Here is a 15,390-nt window from a genome sequence, read left to right as displayed (position 1 = left end):
TCTCCTCCCTTTCTCCCTCCCCTGCTCTCCCTCGTTTCTCTACAGTTCAGCTGAGCTTTGTTGGCATCATACGGCATTTACAGTGTCCTGCATTTATCAACAGGAAATCATTAAATAACTGTTAAATGGTTTACTAAATGTGATCCTGCCGTAAATTTGCCTCTAAATCTCTCAGCAATTGTCACTCAGGCTGCATTTTGTAATGAGTTGTATTTGGAGGTAATTTGCATTACCATTATTTGCTGATTTATCTCTGAACGAACTGCACTGTTCTCTCTTCTCCTGCCAGCACAGTCTCATAAAAGTCCTGTTTACTTGTTAAAACTTTATGTAATAAAAAGTCCACTGGAGCCCAGTTCAGAAGAGGCACATGACAAGGTTATATCATTGTGTTCTGGATCAGAAAAATACGTTTTTTATTGTTAATTTTGCATTCATTGAAAGTGGTCCAAATGACCTTTTAAGTTCAGATTCAAAGGAATTTGCTAGGTTCAGGTTTTATTGATCACTTTGCAATAAAATCTGAAGGCATTTGAGCTGCCTTGAGGAGCTCTGGAGTGTAAAGGTGAGGGTGTATGATTGGAAAACATCTGAGAAACCTGTCAAATGTTTAGTGGTGGTGGTGTTTAGTGCTTTTAAGCTGTAGTATTTCTCCTGACCTCTCCATGCTCTATCTGCACAATCTCCTTTGAATCTTGCCTCTACTGATCATCATTTTACTGGTGTGGGTTTTGCCCATCCTTTTCCCTTACGTGACGTAGGAGAGAAGAGCCTCCTGTGCTCTCTGCTGCGTATCACCATCTCTGGATTTTGGGTCCAGACGCTCTGATATTGTTGATAATTCTGTAAGTAGAGGTCCAGGATCAAAGTAGCTCTAAGTAATGAAAAGGAGTCTCCTTGCTTAAGAAATTTTGTTGCTGTGTTTTAAATTTTCTCCCTGGTTTGTGGGAGGTGAGGCCTTTCACTGACATGTTCCTGCATCTCGTTTTGTAACCCAGCTACATGCTACACGAACAGATTTTCCTGCTTGACGACAGTGTAACACCTCGACCTCCTCCTCCTCCTCATCTGATTACTGCCGGAGGACAGATCAATGTTAGGCAAGCACGTGGAAACAGAAGGTGACTGGTAGCATATTTACACCATGTTCTTCTACCACCTGTCCTGGCACGCTGTATCTGATTGCATTCGCACTCCCAACTGTCGGATGTTACACGTTACAAAAAGTGTACAGAGCCAATGTCATGTCCTTGAAATTTTCAACACTGCCTGAACTTACGGCATTTATGCAGTTTCTGGATGGCACTGATGGCCTCTAGACCGGGCCTGACTCAATCACTAAACAGTGAAGATTAGCTCTGTTAGCCTGCGGAGACATTTCTTCCTCGTCTAGCACGAGTTCAATGCTTTTAAACACGTCAGCTCGTCTGCTGCTGCGATGCTCTTGAGAATTTCTATTAACTGAAATGCTGCCTCAACGCGTTCATTAACTGTAGCTGACACCATAATATTATGGGGTTTAACCTTTTAATAACCAGAATGTGGAGTTGAGATAGTCAGGATTAAATGAGGACATTTATAAAGATTGTAGTATGCACTGAAAAACCATTAGAAAACCATGAGAGAATTTTTTAGATTTCCACTGATGCCCTTTGTATTTTCTGTTCACATTGTGATGTTCAACACAAGGCAGGAGCAGATTTTGATGATCTCACTGATTCTTTATTCATGTCTAATCTGAGCGATAAAAGAGCTCCCTGTTCAGAGGAGTAATACATAAGGAAACATGGGGGTTATCATAATTGACAAATCTTACATGTTTCCCTGTTGCTATGGTGACATGCGGTCCGTGAAATGTGAGGGGCTCGGAAAAGGCCGAGACACAGCGGACCTGTAGAACAGTTGTACACAGCGCTGGCCACATGCAGCATCCTCACCTGGAAACCCTGTCACCTGTCGGTCCTTTCAGCAAATAGAACAATGCTGACTTGGAAATTATGTTGATCTCGTTATAACAGTTTGAAATGTATTTGCATCCTTACTGCAAAAAAAAAAAAAGGAAAAATATGAAGAGGTGACAAGTGCGTGTGTTAGTGGCAATTTCCTTTGGTTTTGATCTGCCTTTCAAAGCTACAGAAATCACTGTTGTCTCTTGGTGATTTTGCTTGGTCTGCTTTTACGATTCCTCTGAGGAATTCCGCTGTGTGACCACAGTTTTGGTGTGCATATAAGTAGCAATGTTATGTGATTAGATATGGATTACAGCTTATTTGTAATATCGTATGACAGTCTTTTGATTTACATTCATGTAAATAGTCACTGGCTGGAATAATGGCCACATTGTAACTTACATTTTTACACCTACTGAACAAAGTGAATAGTTTGAGTGTATTTACAGTCGGAGGAATTAACTGTGATGAAGGCGTGAAGGGTACAGCACTCACATGGCAAATAACTACAAATAACTGAGATGACCCATATCCAACAAATATAATAATGTCAGTGATAGAATCTCAACTGTCCAATGTGTGGGTTAAGTGGTTGGTCCACCGCTTTGATCCACACTCAAATATCTCAATATTAAATCTAAATCTGAAATTTCCATTTACAGAATTAATTAACTTTCAGTCTTCAGCCAGTCCAGTGTAGACATGGCCTTAGAGAGATAAGTTAAAGACTGCAGAGGGAATGTGAATGGTCCCCCTGTCACACACTCACTATCCACAAGGGTAGACCTAAGAGGGGCACAGAACATCAGGAGAGAGGAAGCTCTGAGATAGTGGTGGATATAGACAGACAGTGGGAGGAAGCGATCATGAGAGAGCTCAGGAGGAGACAGAGCTGTGTACATCTTACCCATTTACCGTAGTAGATATCATAAACCACATCGCTGAAGCTTAACATGTTATGAAGATCAAAGGCAAAACACTGATATCAAATTATGAATCCAGCTCTAACTTATATGCATAGTCCACCCAGTGGGTTTAAAGAAAGGATGTGTCTCGATATTTAATACGCCCACTTGTAAAACTGATAGACAAGCACTTCAAAGAGATGGCAGCATCAATGAAAACAGGATTACCAAAGGAATTGCTCACAATCGATACTAGACAGAACATGCAGTCAACTTATCAAATCTTCTACACCGGGATTGCTGAAGACAAAATCCTTCACAAATCTCACAGAATGAGTTTGATATTTTCATTGTAAGTTCTGAAACATTATCAATAGACAACAACAAGCGCTCCAAACCCCGGAGGATAGTCAGTGCACACATCAAAACTCCAAACTGTAAGTGGTTGAGGATAAAAAGCAACGTGGAGCAGAAGACACTGCAACAGCTTACTGAAACCTTTCTGTCATACTTACTGACACTGGATCCACTTAAGTGTTACATATTTTATTTAGCTTAAATCTAAATGAAACTAAGCAGTATATGGTAAAATGTGATTTACAGGGCGTAAACCTCAATATTATCAAATTGCGTGGCAATCCGCTTCTTGGTTGTTGTCGTTTTAAGAAACATGTTGTACACCACACAGGAGATAATCACTGAATTCCCTCCTGCCACCACACCTGTATAAAAATAAAATTAATGTGCTGAAAACATATGACTACATTAGTGAAAAAAGTTGTATAAAGCCTTTTGTGTCTCCACAGGGAGCCAAGCCAAGTCTGATAGATGTCACTTGAGTCAGTGTGGGTTGGGGCTGGAGATAACAAAATAAATCAAATCTGGGGGTGCGGAGTCAGAAAGAAGTGAGCTTATCAGACCTCTGAAGCTCCCCTCCTCATCTCTGCTGCAGGCTGGAGGCTCAGCGCTACATTAGCAGCTTAGCATAAGATCTCAGACTAAACTGTCACTTGCAGAGTTGTATTGTGGGTAATGTAGGTGCCAGGTTTCGATAAGGAAGAAGACTGCATGGAATAGAAGAAGTAAAAAAATATCTCAGGCTCTGCTCCATCATTAACTGTCCATCGTGAGTCCCACAATGTTTTAGGAGTGCAATGCTTATTCTGTGGAGGATTGCTTATGTTGATTTACGACAGTATCAGTTTTAACAAGCTACTAATTTCCAGTATTAATAAGCTTATAACTCATATTTGATTATTGAACTAAGGGAGACAAAATGGCAACAGCAAGCAGCACATGAGCCATCAATAAATAGGTGTTAATTTTTTCTGACAGTCATATCTAAGACATGCTGCAAACTCACTCGCTTACCAACCACATGTCAGGTGAAATCAGATGTAGAGTACATGATCCTGGTTGCCTGACTCCCAAACAAATTCTTTGTTCTCACAGCCATGAAGGCTGGGGGTTCTTATGGGATGTTTACAAGTCAGGTATACAGCAGGAGACTGTCAGCAGCCCATGTGTATGTTTTGTTTTAGCCCTTAAACAGACAGCATCCTGCCTGGGGTGACTCCTGTCCTCAGCCTTGTGCAGTACATCGGCTCCGTACCCTCGTGACGGAGAATTTGAATAGGAATGTAAAGACAATAAATGGTCTGTTTTTGTTGACACTCACTGCTGTCTTAATAGTCTGAAAAGCAGTGTTACTGTATTGTACTTGGCAACACAGAGGGCAAGACTTTTAACTGTAAAGACGAAATTCAGCCAAGTAGAAAATACATGGACATCTAAAAGCGTTGTTTACTTTATTACAAGGTCATCGGCAAACATGTGGTCAGAGCCACAAGTAAATAGGCTGCAGGCACAGAGCTGTGCTTAATGGTTAGTTAGGCCTGGCTATACTGTATGTCAAGTTGACTAATTATGAACTAACAGGACTTGAAGCTATTATTCAATGAAACAAGTTTCGAGCACATGCTACTCATTATTAGCTTGAAATATATGATTAATGTTAATGCAACTCATGTGAAGTCAAGCTCATATAATCCAGTGATATCTGATTACAACATAGTAATTTTTAGTAAGTAATTTGAACTTTGAAGTTGAGCTGAAAGCTGAGCTGGAGAGTTGTTGGAGAAATGACTGAAGAACAAGACAGACACGTGTGCAGCATTTATAAATCTTATTATTCAACAATATTCACATTACAACATCAACACTGCTCTGCTAGTGACATGGTCTAATAATCCCAATATATTGTATAGTTACTTTGTAATACATTATCGAGAGGCACTTCCAGTAAGTCTGGCAATAGAGGAGCTACAGTATTGTGTCTAAATTACAAAACAGTAAAAATAAATATTTTTCTAAAAGTTTTTTGTTATAATATACTTTTGAATCTGTACAGTATATATTTTTTTATACAAAGACAAACAATATCTAGAAATAAAATTTCATATTCCACTTAAACAAATACTGGTGAATCACACAATTTCCCCATCCTGTAGGTATTGCTACATGTGTTAAGTGCAAGATACTGGAGAGAAGAAAAGAACTGAGTCTGTGAAGCGCCTGCTATAGTAGATGAAAACATACCAGTCTTGTTTGTCTTGCTTTAAAGGTGGTGAAAAAGGTTTGTTTTGGTTTCCTCTGTGACAAACAAGGAAAGCTGATGAATATAGCATTCAAATAATGTATACATACATGTGAAAATGCTATGGCACAGGAGCTTAGCCGCCTTTTTAGAATGGCTGAAACAACAAACAATACAAAAGGGAATGTTTTTGGTTCAAACCATCAAAAGAAAGTACAAGGGTTTCAGTCTGAGAGCAGAACAGCTGATCAGTTCCACTGTAGTGCCGCTGCTGCCTATTGACACGGCAGTGAAATAATAACAGACAGTACGCGGCATGTGGACAACACTGTGAGCTCCGGTCTGTTCAATGAATGCTGAGACGGTTCTTATGTTGCCTTTAATCTGTCCTGTCTTCACAGGAGAACTGCTACAAAGTGTATGCATATCCAGACATCCTCAGCAGGTTCTGGATAACACTGACAAATAAGAAGATGCGAGAAACATGCTCCTTGTCGGGCTCATACTGTGCAAATCACAAAAAAACACAGAGTTCAAAAAGTTTCTTTGGTTTGCACATGTTAATCCTGTGTGCAGCAATCCCCGCCTTCTCGTCATTTAAAAGCAACCACTGCTACCAGCTTTGATTAACTGCCATGATTTAATTTTAGACCCTGTACGTTTGTTGTTTTCAGATGACATGAGCTCGTCTACTTTGGTGGCCAAGAATCTTTCCTTAATATATTTAGGATGAAAATAAATTATCTTGTCACAAACATTTCTGTCATTGAAAACCAACAGATAGTTAATACCAAAAAGAAGAGAGCTGAATGATCTTTAAGAGACCTTAACGCCCCCTGAAAACCTTGTTCTTGCCGCCCTGGCCCGTGGTTTAACTTCTCGTCTTGCTGCAGTGATGTAAAAGTGACTCCAGAGTGTGTCAGTAAGCTGTGACATCACTACCGGGTGTGTTCAGATGTGACAGAGACATGCAACTTTCAAACAGAGAGGGCAGTGAAACACTTACACTTTACATGACCATTTTGCAAACAATGCTGTTGTGTTTCACACATTTGGATGCATTTCATCCATGTTCCAGGCATGCACTGGTTTCCATTCATTGTGAACCTGAAAAAAAATTCACTCTTTAAAACAGTTTGAGAACATCAAGTCTGCATTCATTTTGCAAGCTGCAGGGTTGTTGTGACATGATGCAGCGCAGGGTTTTCAAATGAACTGAAACTGCATAACCACGCAAAATAATGCAGACCCATGTTCACTGTGATGGACTGTGCCAATAGATTTTCATACTGCAGATAAATGAATGAAAACAAGCGGCTTGGCCTTGGAAAAATACATCTTAAAACAAAACAAAACTGTAAAGCATGCATTTGAAAATGGTCAGCAAATATGTTAAGTATACATGATCTGTAGTTAAGAAGCAAAACGTTGCAAAAACACTGGTATGGTCTCTTCATTTCATTGCAAAAAGAACTGAATCTCGTTCTTAAATTGACCAGTTGACCATCCTGTCTCATTCAAAACCCTCCGGATGGCTACACACACACACACACACACACACACACACACACACACACACACACACACACACAACCTCCAACGTCTTGGATTGTTTACGACAAAAATAGCGACCCCAGATTCTATCACAGCTTTGATTAAGTCTCTTTGATTGCTGCACTGTAGTGTACAGAGTCAGTGAGGCAGAGCTGGGAGGGACGATTAGAGGAGGGAAGCGTCTATTTTGACTAACCTGATCCCTAGTGAGCGTTGAATTCTCTGATCATGTACAATTCAAGCAAATGCGTGAAGGGAGTGTGAGAAAGTTTACAAATTCCCAAACACAGGTGGAGCATGGGATGGTACAAGCGTGAGATAGGAGGAAAAAATCCATTGCCATAGCGTGCACGTTAGACTGCCAGCGAAGCACTGACATGCTGTATGGTGTGTGTGGTGCTCGTTAATGTGTGCTCAAACGTGTGTTGTTCACAGGAGCCTTGAACTTTTTTACAGTCTTGGTTATTTTTAGAACTGAAGTCTGAAAGCTATGTTGATGTACAGAGCTTCAAAGATGCTCAACCAAGGGACCCCGGTCGCTGCCTTACATGACCCACAGATGTGTGTGTACATCAGTTGTGTATCAGCTGCTACTCACAGATCATTTTTACTGCTACAGGTAGTCATGACAAGCCAATGCGAGGAGAGGCTATTGGAAGACATTTGGTTCAGGAGGGGACTATGTCTCGCTGCGTATGCTACAAATACGCTGCTGCCATTAGTGTTGGCAGGTAAGACACATGTTGTTTCAGAGCGTCACTTTGCCTTTTATCTGTTGCTAAGCAGCATTAGCTCTTTCATTATGGCCTTTCTTAGCCCAGGGCTTCCTGTTTGATTCATATCGTTGCTGGAGGTTATTTTTTTTTTTAATTCATTAATTATGCTGTGATACAGTTCGTAAAGTGAAACCCAATTCAGCTTTTCAGAATGAAAGTTCCATCTTTAATTGTCCGCAATAGCGACTGTAAATGAAAAAACAAAACAGACTTTGAACGCCTATTAAGAGCTTTTCAACTTGAACTGAGACGCGAACAATAAGCTCAGGCTTTGGTTGGCACAGGCTTTCTTTTTCATAGCAGTAAAAACAAGCTCAACCACTGCACCCTTTGCTAAGTACTGAGAATAAGCAGTCAAGGGCATTATGTTGCACAGTTTAGGCCTCCTTTGCACAATGGGCATTTTGATAACAGTGCAATGGATACAGCTGAGGATTTAGACAGTATTAATGTTAGCAAAACTCTAATTGAGTTAAGAAATTGGGTCACAGTGGGGCAAGTTCAGCCAGTAAAAACTTAGGACGGTGTCTGCAAACAAGTCTGTTAAACAGATTGCTTAGTCTGTTTTTATCCAGCGTATGTAGATAATGTCTAATGGACTGGCTGCATGAGGTGTTTGTGTCTGTCTGTACATTTCTAACAGATTCTCCTGTTTCGTCCTTGTCAGGGACATGACAGGATGGCGAAGATGAGTCACGTTCTTCATCAAATCAACATTCCTGACATCAAACCCTTTAACAAACATCCCAGCCCAAACCTTTCTTAGGTTTGATGTCAAGAATATTTGTTCACTATGACTGGATGGGCAACGTTTCACACCCATTAAGTCTTCATGACTTCACTTCACCATCCTAGAAAGAAAAAATTAGGATGCATTAACACCAAGAAGATACTGTACGTGGTCAAATGCGTTCCAGACCACCTTGGCAAGTGTTTTGAGTGATTGGACCACAATGCGTCTTGGTGGTAGTTGTATTTAGCATCGTCCCCTTGTGAGCAAATCATCATTCATTTTAAAACCAAGGGTAAACATGGTCAAAAATGACAGATTAATGCTGCTTGAATGCCTCTGATAACTGGCGCAGCTGCAAGTATAACCACACATTCCCTGCTCTGATTTACCTATCCAAGACTACCTCACGTCTTGAGCCAGCTGTGACTCTCAGGCAGATTCTCCAAAAAGTGCAGTCAAAATCCAAGAAAGCCTTTCAATTTTATTAAAATGCGCCCTTCTTCCTTTGCTTTATTGACACGAAATACCTGCTATACATCAGTGAAAGAAGACACTAAAATCACCGGATCTTAAAGAGTGCCCCTGTGGCTTTTCTGATGTCAAATCAAATACACTGTACTGCACATCACTGCACTACACTGGAAATGTAGATCCTCACATGATTTCGCATCAGGCCGAACCGGCTCATCTTCAAAGAGTTACGACTCGGGGAATCTGCTGCAATGTGAAATAATATCTGACCCCTCAGAAACAGCTACAAGACAAGCTTACAGGCTTACTCTCTTCCATCCTCTGTCATTACTAAGCCTCATTACGAAGGCTGCTCCCCTTGTTCGCACTTCCCTCCATCACCACCAATCTAAATCTCTGAGGACATCAAAGGAGAGCACTGACACAACCTGTTAAGCCATACACTACGTCTTCAGCGAGGTCTACAGATGGAGAAAAGAGGTGTTCAGTCTGCTGGCCTGTGATCAGATTTCTGTTGCACTTTTAGCTGAAACATTTGAGACTCTGCAGCTTGCACTCCATTAATAATATATAATATATAATGAAAAACTGAATGATTTGAATCTGATTGAGACGTCTGATTGGGTTTGTTCAGGGTACACAGCACCCCCTGGGTAGCAATAGTCTCCACGGGGTAGTTTCTTTTAAATGTCTCATTGACGTAAATCCTCGTGGGTGATTTGGAGCTGTGAGTCAGCTCTGGCTCGGGGCACTATGGCTTACTGGATTACTTTACTTTCTGAAACATTTGGCCTACATACCAGGCTATAAATTATATTGAAAGAATTCTTGTCACTAGTGAGTGTATTATGTCTCTGTGTCTCTGTGGGTGTCAGTGAATCGATAGCATCTCAAACAGCACAAACAGAAAATCTTAAACAAGTGGCAAGTGAAAGGACAAGGACACTGTGAGTCCCTTTCATTTCTTTTTTTTTTCTGCCTTCCTGAGTTGTGTGGCCTGGAAATGTGTGTATGTGTGCTGGACTGGCTTTGAGTAACATGAGACAAGGAGAAAACAAGTGACTTGACTTGAACAAAACCTTGTTTTGTATGTTTTTCCTTGAGCAAGAATAAAGCTTTCAGAGCAACAGGGGTCTTTGTTAAACTTCCTATCTGTTCCGAGGATGGAATGTGTTTCTACTGTAACGTAGTGTAATCTGTGTGTGTGCGTGTGTGTGTGCGTGTGTATGAACCTTGTGTGGGTGTACATCTGTATACACAATGCACTACAACTGGCCCTTTTCCTCATCTCCTTCTGAAATCCACACGGCTGAGCCTCAGCGGACACAGCTTTTTCCCTGGCTTTCATCCCATTGTCTTCAAGGAGAAGGGGCTTGTTGCACATCCTCAACCAGCCGGGTGGCTCCACAGTGTGCTGATAGCATGGGAGCAACAAGGGGGGTGGGTTGGGGTGGGGTCGGGTCTTGCGACAGTGTATTACTCACTGGTGGAGTGAATCTGTGAATCAGCGTGGTTGGCCCATAGTGCAGGATGGGCAGCCTGGGTGAGAGCAGGGCACCAGATCCAGACTAAGACAAACACTACAACGAAAACATCCCAGTATTTCTCTTCTTCGCCTTCTTCCTCTGCTCCTCAGTCACTTTATCTTTTGCTCATCTCATCTCTTTCCCTTTATCAGATGAACTGGGCATGCATCATCCTCAAACCCAGTTTTTGTTAGGCACATATTACCCATAACATCTTCTACAGTGTTGTGTCAAAGTGATGTGCTGGCTACCATATCAAGAGTTTAGTTAGGAAAGAAACAAACATTTTTAGACAACGCTCAGATTCCTGGTTTAAGAGGATGTCTAAGTTCATGATGTCACTCTGGTTCCTCCTCATTTTCCCCTGAAGTCTCTGATTGTGGAAGGATTTCCTCTTCCTCTATGGCCGGCACCTCTTCCCTTTCATCAAGGCTGTCAGCCAACTCCTCCTCTTTGCTTGCTTGCTCCTCCTCTTCCTCGTGAATGGCTGTGATTGGATCGCTGGGGCTGCTGATGCAGTTCGGGTCCTCTTTCTGGGTCTCCTCCTGGGCTTCTGCGGCAATGACTCTTTTCCACATTTCATGGTTTTCCAGAAGATGCTGTGTGATCTGGCAAAACACTTTCCTCCTGCTCACCTTTTTGATTTGTTGCCGCTCTGTCAGACACAAAGCCAAGAGTTAGAAAGCTGGGCATGACCCTGCAGATGAAAGGACTGATACCACCACTGAGATGATACACAAACTTGTCCAACCAAACAAGAGGACACTTATCTCACGGTTTTAACAAAGCGATGTCTACTGAATGAAAACTTGCTGAGGCTGCTCTCATTAGAGGCCACACACAACTCAATATAATCAGACAGTGAGCTATTTTCTGCAACATGTATTATTAAGGGGTTGACATACGGGAGGTGTCAGAACTTGTTGATGCATCCTCATCAGCCATATCCTCCTCTTCCTCCTCTGTGTCTTGTCCTTCCTTCGCCTCCTCTGGCTCCGTCTCTCCCTCAGGTGGGTCGACCCAGCGTCCTGGCATGAGAGCAGCGGAGTTGTAGGAAGAGCACAGAGGTCCCACTATGTGAGAGATGAACGACTCCTGCAGCTTAGCGAGCTGCGGAGCGGAGCGGTCCATGAATGGGCTGATGGGAAGGCCCAGGCTTGCTTCTTCGTCACCCTAGAAAGGTACAAAAATGGCAAATATGTCAGATGCGCAGAAATGATCCTATTTGTGATGATTTATAATCAATGTACCGCATAATGGGGCATTCATATTATTCTGCGTAATGATGAGATTTCAAGAGAGAGAACAATTTTCTCCACTGGCCCATATTTTTATAGCTCCAGGACGAAAACTTAATTGGTTTGAAATGAATCCAGCCGTCTCTTCAGTCTGAACATCACTTTTTAAGAATTCATGAGATATTTGAATTCAAACTTTGGAAACTGGTTTAAAATTAGCAGACAACAAAGACAACTGCTTCTGTTTCTGTGCAGTTAATCTCACTATCAACAACCAAAATCAGACTTCACAAACGATACAAACGCCCTGTTTTTTTTTCATTATCTTCTCTGATGTTAAAAGCTTTTCACTCGTGAAAATTAATCAGTCAGACTATTAATTGGGCCGATATCTGACATTTTGAGAGGCTGATTAAACAAAAAAATGTCTGCAGACATGTCAGAGATAATACACTTCTTTTTAAAAATATTTTTTGTGAAGCAAACAGTAAGCGAAAAATACATTAGTGTTCAATAAATGTTCATTTAAGTTAAGCAATTGTGTCTGATTTATTATTGTTATTAAATTGCTGTTTTTTATCAGATACATAAAAAACCAACAACATGACATCTGCTCTCAAAATATCAGCATCGGCATCAGTCTTCGCAAAAAAATCAGCGAACCACTGCTGTTCAGTTTGTGAGCCACAGAGGAAATGACAGACGACAGAAAACAGGACAGCAGATCTGATAAATACGTTAAAATGCATCTCTGTTTGCTGTGTTACTGGACCGCGTATTCAAAGTGGCACTTACAAAACAAAACATATGGAATTATAAATATATTTTTGTGTGTTTTTCCTATTCTTTTTTTTAGTGAATGCAAATGAGTGTTTCTCTCTGCATTTATTTCTCTTTGCATTTGTTTAATTTCTCCCTTTTTACTGTTTGTAACTTTATTAAGAGAAGTACTACATCATACAAATTCAATAAGATATGAATTACTCAATATCACTCAAATCATTTACACTGAGATACATATTTTATCCTTCGCTGGCACAGAAACACTACCTCTGGGTACAGTCTCCTGAAAGTAGGTCAAAAGTACTACAAATAGAAAAACAAAAATTCAAACTATGGCTCATCTGTAGGTGTCAATCACAGAAATGAGACTGTCAGCAGAGATTTGCCTCAGTAATGGTAACTAATTGGTGCATCTGCTATCCACAAGGTGACCACTAATAAATACTGACATGAATATTCCAATTATCTTTGCATAGACAACAAAGTCTGACTCCTCACAACATGTCAGATGCTTGTGTTTGCACTGTTGAAGGAGCTGTTTGTAGAATTTTCTACTGGAAATAAAAACAAGCCAAAGTGAAGCTGTGCTGCTTCTTCCTTGTCCTTAAGACATTTGTCAATCATGCCTTTTCTAATTTTTTATTTCCACAAAGAGAGAGCTATAATGAATGCACGTTTCAGTGCTGAATGCACTCCTGATGGCACGCATATTCACAAATTAAGGCCATATAAGTACATATACACGAACCTTCAAAACACACCTGCTCAGTGCCCATCCGGGCAAAATATGTTCTTCCCAACAGAAAATAAATGATGGCAAAGGTGGCTCATGTGGCTGTGGATGACGTTGCATTGTGCCTGACGTAAAACAGCTCGTGTTGTACTTCATATATTGTGACAGTCATGCATTTTGCCTTTGTGTTTGTTTTCTAATGACAAGGCTTTTAAAGCAATTCAGTAGGAGGACAAAGGGGCAGGAGCTGACATTACCATGGCAACCTGAAACCTGAATGGCGTGGTTCATGTGAGAGGTGTGTGTGTGTGTGTGTGTGTGTGTGTGTGTGTGTGTGTGTGTGTGTGTGTATATATATATATATATATATATATATATATATATATATATATATATATATATATATATATATATATATAGTAAGAGCATGTAAAGTAGCGAGAAAACTGCTCATCATTAGCAAAAATTGCTAATGTTTGAACATTTAAGTGGTGCCTGGCTGAGCATAATGTACATGCATATGTTTGTACAATATATACATGTGTCTGTGTGTCTGTGTGTGTGTGTGTGTGTGTGTGTGTGTGCACATTTGTGCTGAGTCTGTTGCCTCTGAGAGCCTGGGTTCCACCCCTGTCATCGGTGTGACTGTGAATGAGCGCTGTCAAAGATGACTCATTTAGGTCATCCGTCTCTCCTCTGAAGAGAAAAACATACGCGCGCCCTCCGTCTCTCACCCACTCTCTCTCTCATACGTCGCCCACCCCTTCGCGACGCTCGCACTCAAAAGACATACATAATTCTCAAAGCTATTATGAGAAATGAACAGAAGGTTTGAGAGGAGCCGCAGAACGCGAAGCTTCAGAAACGAATCAGAAGGAGGATGTTTTCCTCAGTAATCTGAGCAGCTATGATTTGAGGTTTCTAGCTGCTACACAGCGCTCTCATATTATTCGTACGCTCCCCTCATTAAAAATTGACTAAACAAGCAAAATAAACGCTGATAGTGAGCTTGCAGATCATCAAAGGAACCTTGTGATAACACACAACAAAGATCTTTCACTTTGAGAAGAATTGATATTATGGGTACGACTGATTGCAGTGCATAAAATATCTTCAGTTATGGCTTAAAAGTTAGGTGCTGTTTCACTGCAGCGTATCGTTGCTAGGCAAGTAATCATATCTCTCTGGCTAATCAGATTTGATCTTTATCAATCTGTTTGGCACTAACTGAACCGACCAATAAGAGCCATTGTTAGTCAAGAATAGGATTTGTTACCAGGCATCCATCTACAGTCTTTAACAAATTCATGAGCTCGTAGGTAATTGTTTTGAGTATTCTATTTCTGTTCAGAGGGAACATCCAGCGGCACATGAACCCTGCTGAAGGGTCCTTGAGCAAGAAGCTAAATCCCTATCATCCGCAGAGGTGCTGTTACGCAGCTGACCCTGACCTCATGGTGCTGGAGGGTGGGAGAAATGACACACTGCCTGACGACAGCTTGTGGGCTGTTTGGTCCCTGCCAATCAAATCTGATCAAACCGAAGCTGCGCACTCCTGATTGATAACTCTTAATAAATAATACCTAAAGATGTTTTATTTTGAATAGCTTTGACATTTTGAAGGGCTTTAAAGTGAGATATGTAAGTTTTAAAAGACGATATAACACTTTTTTTCTCCTACAAATGAAATGTTGAACACACCTTTGTTCAATTCAGGGTTTTGCAACACTTGCAGTTGTTAGTTAATATGAGCAAACTTCAAACAGATACTGTTATCTAACTGACATCACTGAGTTGGTTGGTGGACTCTCCTCTCTTTTTAACATTTACCATCATCCAATAATCACTTGTGGTCACAGTGGCTGCTGTAAAATTCTTCAGTTTGCTTTTATGTAAATTTCTGTAACTTTTTTGAACCTTTCATTTTGTGTTTTTTTAACAGTTTAATATCTTCTCACTTCTGTTAGCGACAGTTGCATATTTTTTATCAGTGGTTATTATTCAATCCCTAATTACAGTGAGCTCCCATCTATCTATGTGTGAGCTGCTATCCATCTAAATGCTAATAACTGTGAAAGTGATGTTTTCCCATCAGTCTGTACCTGTCAGACTGCAGAGATTTAGCA

At 40.8% G+C, this 15,390-nt stretch overlaps 1 protein-coding gene across 2 annotated transcripts in view; it reads right to left on the bottom strand.

Moving 5' to 3' along the window:
* Positions 1 to 9,959: 9,959 nt before the first annotated feature.
* LOC143323206 (cGMP-inhibited 3',5'-cyclic phosphodiesterase 3A-like) overlaps positions 9,960 to 15,390 on the bottom strand; it is a 54,877-nt gene continuing 49,446 nt past the window's right edge. For both annotated transcript variants that reach the window (XM_076734923.1, XM_076734922.1), the window contains exons 14-15: positions 11,416 to 11,683; positions 9,960 to 11,165 (exon numbers count right to left, since the gene is read on the bottom strand). In XM_076734923.1, the coding sequence (XP_076591038.1) occupies positions 10,849 to 11,165; positions 11,416 to 11,683 (585 nt within the window). In that variant the 3' untranslated portion in view covers positions 9,960 to 10,848. The remainder of the gene's footprint in view (positions 11,166 to 11,415; positions 11,684 to 15,390) is intronic.

Source organism: Chaetodon auriga, chromosome 7 (assembly GCF_051107435.1).
Source record: "Chaetodon auriga isolate fChaAug3 chromosome 7, fChaAug3.hap1, whole genome shotgun sequence".
NCBI lineage: Eukaryota > Metazoa > Chordata > Actinopteri > Chaetodontiformes > Chaetodontidae > Chaetodon > Chaetodon auriga.
Note: the sequence above shows the minus strand (reverse complement) of the source record. Positions and strands in the feature narration are given on the sequence as shown.